The sequence below is a fragment of the Canis lupus genome, chromosome 27, assembly GCF_011100685.1.
Source record: "Canis lupus familiaris isolate Mischka breed German Shepherd chromosome 27, alternate assembly UU_Cfam_GSD_1.0, whole genome shotgun sequence".
NCBI classification, from domain to species: Eukaryota; Metazoa; Chordata; class Mammalia; order Carnivora; family Canidae; genus Canis; species Canis lupus.
The window spans coordinates 45,648,263-45,658,069 of record NC_049248.1 but is presented as its reverse complement, the minus strand read 5'-3'; the positions used below and the strand labels follow the sequence as shown (position 1 = coordinate 45,658,069).

At 62.0% G+C, this 9,807-nt stretch overlaps 1 protein-coding gene across 1 annotated transcript; it reads left to right on the top strand.

The window, feature by feature from the left end:
* Positions 1-3,195: 3,195 nt before the first annotated feature.
* NFE2 (nuclear factor, erythroid 2) lies at positions 3,196-9,364 on the top strand. The gene is given in 4 exon segments (XM_038577849.1): positions 3,196-5,149; positions 6,607-6,774; positions 8,102-8,494; positions 8,496-9,364. Coding segments are annotated over 3 exon segments (1,122 nt in total). The 5' UTR covers positions 3,196-5,149; positions 6,607-6,660; the 3' UTR covers positions 9,111-9,364.
* Positions 9,365-9,807: the final 443 nt, after the last annotated feature.

Below are 9,807 nucleotides of genomic sequence, written 5' to 3'. Positions count from 1 at the left end.
TCCCCGCCCCTGCTGACCACGCCGGCCAGGGAGGGAGGGAGGGACGGAGAAGGCCGCTGCCTCTGCACAGCAGCAACCCAGGGGAGGCTGAGGGCCCAGCCCGCGCCCAGGGGCCCAGGGGCTGCAGGTGTCCCCGAGGCAGGTGTCGCGGAGGCAGGTGTCACGGAGGCAGGCCCCTCCTGGGGCAGGTGGGAGAGACAGCGCTGGCCTGCGAAGGCCCTCCTCCCCCGGCCCAGCCCGCACCATCCCGATCCGTGTGTCCCCCCAAACAAGCAGTGAACCCCTGCGAATGCTTCCATGAGCCCGGTGCTCCAGGGTGCAAACCCGCACCACCCCCCCCCCACTCTTGGGTAGCTCCCCCACCCAGCCCGGGCCTCCCCGCCTCACCTGCCCCCGTCGTCCTCCACAGCCCAGCCCAGTTGCCGCCTCCTCCGGGAAGCCTTTCCTCAACCTCCGGAAATTCACCTGCGAAGCTGCTAGTGTAGACCTTGCCCGGCGCAACTCCCCAACGAGGCTGTGAGTGGGGACGTGCGTGGCCTGTGGCACTCATCCCTGTGTCCCTGTAGTAGGCGACATCGTGGGCTCTCGATAAGCCCCCGTTGAACGGACTGATGACTATGGAGGCTCGTTACCCACCGTGGCGTCTGCGGCCACACCAGGGGCCTGAGCCAGTTTTCACTCCGCGTGTGTCCACTAGCTGCAACCTGATATCACTACTTCATCAGCCACAGGCGTGACTATCACCACCCCTCGCCCCCGCCACGCCACTGAGAGCTACATCTGGGCGCCCAGGTGCCAGGTGTGCGGCCCACGTTCACGCCCAGCTCATCAGGGGGTTCTGCGGCCCCACCTGCAGCGCGCCCTGAAGCCACGCGTCCCCTCCGGCTCTCCGTGCATCATGCGAGCAGGACCATGGTCTCCTGGGACAGAGCTGGAGCCCCAAGCACTTGACCTTGGGGTTGGGTGGCTGTTGACCGGTCCTCCTCCCCTCGCCAAGGCTTCAAGGAGGCCTCTTGGGTCGCTCGGTTGTGTTGCTGGTTGTGGAAGGTCCTGAGGGAGAACTGGGGTGCTGATGTGGAGGCGGCGGGAGGGGGGAACACTCGGAGGAGCTCTTATTTATCAACCAGGACAGAAAAATTTTGTCATTTTAACAGTGAGCACGATCCTTTCGGAGAATCCTGGCTGGGGGCAGCGCCGCCCATCTGCCTCCCAGTCTTTAACTGTTTCCAATGGAACTTGAACATTCTTTTTTTTTTTTTTTTTAATTTTTATTTATTTATGATAGTCACAGAGAGAGAGAGAGAGAGGCGCAGAGACATAGGCAGAGGGAGAAGCAGGCTCCATGCACCGGGAGCCTAATGTGGGATTCGATCCCGGGTCTCCAGGATCGCGCCCTGGGCCAAAGGCAGGCGCCAAACCGCTGCAAACTTGAACATTCTAAGAAGAAAAAATAGAGAAAACGTCTAAGCTGCAGCTGTAAGGCCTGAAGCTAGACCTGGGAAGGACTTTCCTTACAGCTGAGAGCCACTGAAAGGAAGCTAGGAGGAAGCAAGCCTCCTCCAGTCTCTGGAGAGAGATGTTTGGCCTGGGCCTAGGGTGCGTGTTGGAGGCCCAGGGGTGATGGAGTGACTTCTGGGGATCCTTGCTGGCCTGAGACGGAGCCGCTCCGGGTGCTGGGGATGAACCTGATATCCCGCACACATGTGCCGGCCGGCCCGGAGGGTGTGTGGCAGCCATGCGTTTGGGGTGCCCCGCCTGGGAGAAAGGAGGACAGAGGGCACCCAGGGCCCCTGTAAGAGGGGTGCATAATGTCCCTGCTGGGCGCCCCCGGCACACCTAACTCCCCTCACACACTGGCAACAAACGGGGCCAAGAAAGAGGCCTTTGTCCCAGGACATCTGAGGCTGCTGGGGGAGGGGACAAGCTGCAGGTGAAAGGACACATCAAAGCAGCACTGCCCCTCCTCCCCAAAACAGCTCCCTCACCTCTCTCCCGGAACCCAGGCTTTCCTCAAATGAAAGCAATGCCCTAAATGCCCAGCTGCCCAAACAGCTGGGACGCGACACACTGGGTCCCTATCTCCAGCTGCCATTCACCTTGCCATGACTCAGTTTCCCTGCCCCGAAGAGAGTCAAGGGGGCAGAAGGAAGGAGGTTACGACTTGCATAAAGTCGAGAGGTCACCCGGGAGAGGGCCACCGGGTTGGGATTCATCATGTGCCCGGGAGAAATGCAGGCCTGGCGGGCCTCCTGGGCTCCTCAGGGCCGGGGCGCTGGAGCCCCGAGTGCCCCCGCTGGCCCGAGCACCGTGGGGGCGGGGTGTGGGCAGAAACCACACCGGGCTCAAGTTTCCTCTCTTGGCCAGAAGGGGCAGGAGGAGAGGAGGGCCACGGGGAGAGGGGAGGAGGGTTGGAGGAAGGACGGAGAGCTCAGGCCCAGGTCTTCAGAGCGGAGGCTGGGGCACCGCCGCGCTCCCCGTGCTCAGTGCTCAGGCCGGGCCTCGGCACCCAGCGCTCAGTGATGGCCCGGGGGCGGGGCGCAGCCCTCCCCTGTTTCCAGAGGTAGCGGGGATCGTCACCCTGGAGGTGTCAGCGCAGGCCCAGCCTCCCCAGCCTCCGCGCCGGAGCCACGGCTCTCTCCTCACCCGGCTCGGACCCTGCCACAGGTGCCTGCGGGGTGGGGCGGGAGGCGGGTGCCCGGGGGCCAGGGACAAGCTGGGGACGTGGAGGTGGCGGCCCAGAGAATCAGCAGCTCCCCGCACACCCCCGAGGGCCGAGGGCCTCCCCGGCGGCCCCCCTTAGGAGTGGACATCCAGGAATTCATCTGGGGGAAGAAGACCCAGATGGCTTCTTGAGCGCCCGGGGCCCCTCAGGGTGACTGGCTGCGGGGGCGGCACGGTGGTCCTCTGGGCCACGGTCACGGGGCTGGGACACCCGGAGCCAGCCCATGGCACGGCCGCCCTGGGGGAGCGATGCTCAGGTGCGTGGTACCCATCCTGCTGCCCCATGTGGCCGCTGGGAAGCTCGGGAGGCGAGGAGCTGGGGCCGCCGCTGGCCTGGGGGGTGAGAGGCGCCAGGATGGGCAGGATGCGCGGTGGGCGCGGGGCTGTTGGGGTTTGGCCGCCCGTGGCCTTCCTGCCCCCGCCCCCCGCTGCAGCCGGCAGGGCAGCCCTTCACCCTGGAGGTCCAGCAGCTCGGGAAGGAGGAGGCCGGTGGCAGCCGAAGAGAGAGGGGGGCGGCCGGTCTGGGGGCTGGGATTCTCTACATCTTGGCCCCCAAACAGCTGGAGCTTGGTTTCTAGGGACCGAACGGGGATGGCACACACTTGTCCCTTTCTCCCTCGTTCCTATACACCTGTTCGAGTCTGGATCTCCCACTGATGATCTCTCTCTCTCTCTCTCTCTCTCTCTCCCCTTTTCCTCTGTTCTGTTTCTCTATTTTACCTTCATGTGCCTCCCCCTCTTTTGGGATTGTTCCTAATATTTCTGAACAGCTTGCTCACCTGCCACTCCACGCCCCAGGTTTCGCCGATCCCTCCCCATCCTTCCATGGCTTCTATTGATGCCCGGAGAGGTGGGTGGTCTAATAAACCTCAGAGCAGGATCCCAGAGGCCAGCACCCTCTCTGTCCCCTTCTCCCCGTCAAGGCGTCCCCTCGCAGGTGGTCCTCCTCTGGGATCCTTGGGTATAAGGCTCTGTGTCACTCTGTGAGTGCCCGGACCCTGCGTTACGAGCCGTCCGGGTGGGACCATCGGGGGGAGTATAGTCCCTGTAAATGGCTCCCGTCCTGCCTGGAACATGTTGGTGGGGAGGAAGAGGGCTGTGTGACCTCAAAGTGCAGGTCACACTGCAAAGTGGGAACAGTTTACTGTAAAGCTAAAGGGACGCAGGGAGGCCCGCTCGCTTTCCCGGGAGCCGTCATGCGTGCGTCCCGGTGGTGGTCTGTCTGAGCAGTTCTGACTAAGCCTCCTCCCTGCTGTGTACCTGCCAGCCCCTGTGCCCCGGCCCCTTCCTTAGACAGGGAGGCTCCCAAGAGCCGGAGAGGCCTGTGCTGGTGGAGAGACCACCACCAAGCCCTGAGTGGCTGGGGAAGAGCACACGCTCCCCTGGGGCTGGTCCATGGCCTGCACCACACAGGCCGTTAGAGCTAATCCGGAGATTCTCATCAACTCCCTCCTTCCCGACCTTCCTGCCTCCAGGTCCCCCTGGGGACCCTTGTGGATTCTCATTTCCTTGTCCCAAAGGTTCAGGGGAGATTGAGCTCCTGGTCTCCATGAGAAGGGGCTGATACGGAGTCTCGGAGACCGGGGCAGCCCTGAGGGCAGCCTGCCTGGGTCATGGGTTTGAAGCTAGGAGGCGTCTAGGGTTAATTTGCCAGGCTCTTTTCTGGCTTCGTGTTCTTCCCTGTAAACACAGAAGGTTGGACTAGTTCAGCGTTTTTCAAGGTGGGGTGGGGCTGCGCATCAGAAGCACCAGGCGCTTGTTAAGGTGCCCGCCACTGGGTACCTGCACCTATGAATTCCATTCAGTAGGTCTGGGGTGCCTTGCGGGAGCCCGAGTTCCCACAAGCACAACAGGTGAGTGTGGTGCACAATCAAACTGGTGACTGCCCGAGCTGGGTGCCGCGGACCGGACCGCCTCCCACAGCTAGGGACGCCTCTGGTCCCCTCGGGGAAGAGGTGAATGGGGAAGTGATTTGCCCCAAGGCACGCCTTCGCCTTCGGGAGGCGCGAGAACCTGGTCTCCTGCCTCCTAGGGCAGGCTCCTGGTACTGCAGCTACGGGTCAGATCCAGGAAGACCCGAGGAGGGACCAAGGGAGGGGTGCAGGGTGAAGGGCTGTGAGGCAAGAGTCATTGTCCCTGCCCCCTGAGCCCCTTCTCCATTCACTTTGCCTTTGGGCAATTTCCTCCAGAACCTGGGTGGGGGAGGGCGGGGTTCCGGTGTTGAAATGGCATCCTGGGCAGACATAAACACCCCACCCACTTTGCCCACTGCGGGGCGTGCCACACGGCTCCCAGCTCTGGGGGCAGTAGAGCAGGGGGGCGGGGGGCGGCCTCCTCCTCAGGATAGCTTCTCTGCCTGAGTTTGCGGGAAACCAAGGAGCCGGTTGCACAGCAGATTCGGGGATGGGCCATCCTAGTGGCGATCAAGGTCCTGCAGCTTGGGGTGATCCCGCCCCCCAGCCTGCCTGCCCTTCCTCTGGGGCAGCGATGGGTGCCGTGTCTGGCCCTAAGATCCGAGGAGGCCCCGTGAAAGCCCCTTGGATCCCTCCCGGGGGCAGGGAGAGCGGGCCGGGAGGTGGGTGACGGCGGGTCGGCGGGTCGGGTGGGGAGGTGGGCTGAGAAGGGCCCGGAGGGAGGCGACGTGGAGAGGGCTGAGGGCGCCTGAGAGCAGCAAGCTGCAGAAAAGGACGCGGAGCTCAAGCTACGCAACCCCAGGGTTTATGGATGCGGAGACAAGCTGAGAGCAGTGCCCGGCCTGGGCTGCCGGCCTCAGGCCCGGGGCCGCGGCAGCTCGAGCCCAGGTCAGGGAAGGTCGGCGGGGACGAGCCGAAGGGAAAGTGCTTTTGAGGCTCTAGAGAGGCCTTTCTGAGAAGAGGAGAGAAGAGGTTCTGCGGAAAGAACTGCGTGAGGAGGAGGGCCGGAGCCGGAGCCGGCAGTGTGGGCCGGGCGGGGGGCGGCGGGGCGGCGGGGCACAGGCGGTGGCCCGGCTTCTCGGCTGCGGCTGCATTTCGGCTGCGGCTGCATTTCGGGCCGACCTCCTGGGACGGGTGTGGAAGCCGGCGGCAGACTCAGGCCTGCGGGACACCCGCCGCTCTTGAACTCTTGACAGCGCGTCTAGGCCTTCGCGACGATTGTCCTATTACCTTAGGAACCCCGGCCGCCTGGCTGTGTGGGTTGGGGTATGGCCGAGATGACCCTGCAGGGACAGAGGACAGAGGTCCAGTGTCTCCAGAGACCATTCCTCCTCTGCTGCCTCCAGCTGATAAACCTCTTATCAGGCCCAAGCAGGGGAGCCCAGAGCCAGGAGAGGAGGAGAAGGCAGGGCTGCTATCAGCCACCAGGCCCGGGCCATATCTCGGAGCAGAGGAGGGGCTGTCTACTTGGCTCTTCCCACAACATGCTCCTTGGGGATCCCCAAGCGCTCATTCTCATCTTGGGAAGATGAGACAGAGGAGGAAAACTGAGGACAGAGGAGGAAAGCAGGAGTGATCCCTGATGTCGCCCCGGAAAATAGGGAAAAAAGTCCCCCAGAAGATCTGACTTCTGCCCTGGCCAGTGATACAGTTTTAGGGAGTAAGAAGAAGGGGAAAGAGAGGGCACCTTGCCTGCAAAAGAAGGTACAGACCTGCTGTGCTCGCAAGGACCTGTCTGCAGCCATAGCAGGTGAGGTGGAGATCACACCACACGGACAGCCTCTGCAGCCCAAGGGGCTGGTCGGCGAGGACAGCGTAACTGGGGGACAGGGCGCGCCTTCTCTCCCGCGAGGCTGCGGGAGCTCTCCGTGGAGCCAGGACAAAGTGGCTGGTCCCTAGCACGAGAGGCCTTAACCTGTTTCTCCTTTTTAAAACTTACTTATTCTTTACCCTGTTTTCTCCTTTGACACAGGTTCCTGGGGACTTTGGGCTTTAAGGACGCTGGACCAGGCCCTGGCCCAGTAGGATGCCCCCGTGTCCTCCCCAGCAGAGCAGGGACAGGGGGACACAGTTGCCCACTCCAGAGCTGGGCGAGATGGAGCTGACTTGGCAAGAGATCATGTCCATCACTGAGCTGCAGGTGAGCGGGACTGGGGGGACCCAGGGGAGGGGAGAGCTGAGGAGCAGGGAGTCTGGCTGGGGCTGAGCAGGGGGCTGGAGCGAGCGGGGAATGTTCCAGACACTGGAAAAGGAAGGGCTGGTGCAGGAGGGCGATCTGGATGGAAGACCAGAATATTAAGGGGTGAGCGGTGCGGAAGAGCAGGGGAAGGAGTGGTGGCGAAGGAAGGACCTGATTGGCCGCGTAGGCTCTCAGCAGCCCCTCCCCTCCCATCTCTCTAGCCCACCTGGGCCGCCTGCCTTCGCTCACCTTCTTCCCTTCTGAACTCCCTCTCCTCCAGCCCTGCCCATCTTCTCCCCTCATTGCCTCCCCCTGCCCTCAGATGCTGGGCCCCTTTCCCTCAGGTAGCAGAGCAGTAGTTCAGGGGCCTGGGGAAGGAGGGGGTCAGACTATGACAGGGTCCTTGCCTCCTGCCAGTTGGACAAAGGGGTGTCTGTTGGCCTAACAATGATGCCTTTGTCCCCGGCTGGGCTGGAGCACGGTGGCTCCTCGATGTGAGTTGGGGGCCCTGTTTCCAGCATGTTCCCTCCTTCTCTCTGCACCTGGGCGGGGACAGAGGGCCTGGGGAGGAGAGGGTACTGCGAGTGCCGGCTCCCCAAGGTGCCTCTCAGCCCCCAGACCTAGCCCTCTGCCCTAAGCCCTCCTCGCGCTCAGCAGCTCCCTCTGCCGGGTGCCAAGGGCATGGCCAGCGTCTGAACTTGACCCTTTGACCCTAGATAACCACAGCAGGAAAGGGTTCTGGGGGGGTCATCACAGATAACAACTTCTTGTCTTCTTGAAGGAAAGAAAGGAAGACGAGCCTTTTCAAACTTGGGTGAGAGCTTCCCCTGAAGAGGGGGAGATTCCATAATGTTGCAGCGTTAGGTAGTCCTTCCCGGAGTCTGACCTCGGGGACTGCCGCTCCTGTTTAAGCTTTTTTTTTTTTTTTTTTTAATTTTTTTTAATTTATTTATGATAGTCACACAGAGAGAGAGAGAGAGGCAGAGACATAGGCAGAGGGAGAAGCAGGCTCCATGCACCGGGAGCCCGATGTGGGATTCAATCCCGGGTCTCCAGGATCGCGCCCTGGGCCAAAGGCAGGCGCCAAACCGCTGCGCCACCCAGGGATCCCCCTGTTTAAGCTTTTTAAAGCTGCTTTCTACTTGGAATAGCGGCACAGCAACCTTACGAGAGGCTTCGCGTGGTGTTTTGCACCTCTCTGTTCCCGTTATGTCACCGTACCTTTCAGAAGGACCCAGCTGGTTCTCTTCCTCAGCCTGTCTTCAAACCTCTGTGTGTTTTCTTGCAGGGCCTAAATGCTCCAAGTGAGCCGTCGTTTGAGACCCCAGCCCCAGCCCCATACCCTGGGCCCCCGCCGCCCCCGACTTACTGCCCCTGCTCGATCCATCCAGATGCTGGCTTCCCCCTTCCTCCAACACCTTACGAGCTCCCAGCAGCCGCATCTCATGTCCCAGACCCGTCGTACTCCTACGGCAACATGGCCATACCGGTTTCCAAGCCCCTGACCCTCTCAGGCCTGCTCAGTGAGACCCTCCCAGATCCCTTGGCTCTCCTGGACATCGGCCTGCCAGCGGGGCCCCCGAAGCCCCAAGAAGACCCAGAATCTGACTCAGGATTATCCCTCAACTATAGTGACGCTGAATCTCTTGAGCTGGAGGGGACGGAGGCTGGTCGGCGGCGCAGGCGAGTATGTAGAGATGTACCCAGTGGAGTATCCCTACTCACTCATGCCCAACTCTTTGGCTCACCCCAACTATGCCTTGCCACCTGCAGAGACCCCCTTAGCCCTAGAACCCTCCGCAGGCCCCGTGAGGGCCAAGTCCACGGCGCGGGGGGAGGCGGGGAGTCGGGATGAGCGTCGGGCCCTGGCCATGAAGATTCCCTTCCCGACGGACAAGATCGTCAACTTGCCGGTGGATGACTTTAACGAGCTATTGGCACGGTACCCGCTGACGGAGAGCCAGCTGGCCTTAGTGCGGGACATCCGACGGCGGGGCAAGAACAAGGTGGCGGCCCAGAACTGTCGCAAGAGAAAGCTGGAGACCATCGTACAGTTGGAGCGGGAGCTGGAGCGGCTGGGCAACGAGCGGGAACGGCTGCTCCGCGCCAGAGGGGAGGCCGACCGGACCCTGGAGGTCATGCGCCAGCAGCTGACGGAGCTGTACTGTGACATCTTCCAGCACCTGCGGGACGAGGCAGGCAACAGCTACTCCCCCGAAGAGTACGCCCTGCAGCAGGCCGCCGATGGGGCCATCTTCCTGGTGCCCCGGGGGACCAAGGTGGAGGCCGAGGACTGAAGGGCGGGGCTGGCCCCGGAGAGGTCTTAATTCCCTTCTGATAAGGGTGCTCCCTAGCAGGAGCGAGTTCTCTAGAGCAGAAGGGGACAAGGGGAACCTAGCATTTGGAGGTCCGAGGCGGATCGGTAAGGCTTGCCTTAGGGGAAGTGATTGCGGGGAGCTGGAATCTCTTTTCCATGATCCGGCTTCCTGGATCTCCAGCCTCCACCTCCTGTTTGAGCTTCGGTATATAAAGCGCTCTACACACACACAAAGCCTTCCACTGTGTCTTCCTTCTCAGGAGAGGGCGATGAGACGGAGCACCCCTCAGAGCTCAGCGCTGGGCAGTGGAGAGGGAACCCTGCCAGGCTCTTTTCTGCCCCTACAGCTCTGGGAGACATTTGGGCTTGAGCAGCACGGTCCACCCCCTCATCTCCTTCTTCAGAGCCAGGGGTCACGGATGATCTGAGGGGCCCCCTCCCTGGTGACCCACTATTTAGGGGGTGGGGGCTGCTGCCAAAGCTGGCTATACCCCCTGTGCAAGATCCTGAAGCTCAGGCCTCTCCTTTCCCAATCTCCGGAGCACAGAGAAGTCCAGGATACCGCGGGCCTTCTTCCTGTTCCCTCCCGCCCACTTCTGTAGGACTTGCTCGTCCTCATGTACTAGAGCTCTCGGAAGACTGAGATGCTCTTTAAGCAGAATGCATTTTTTTTAAAT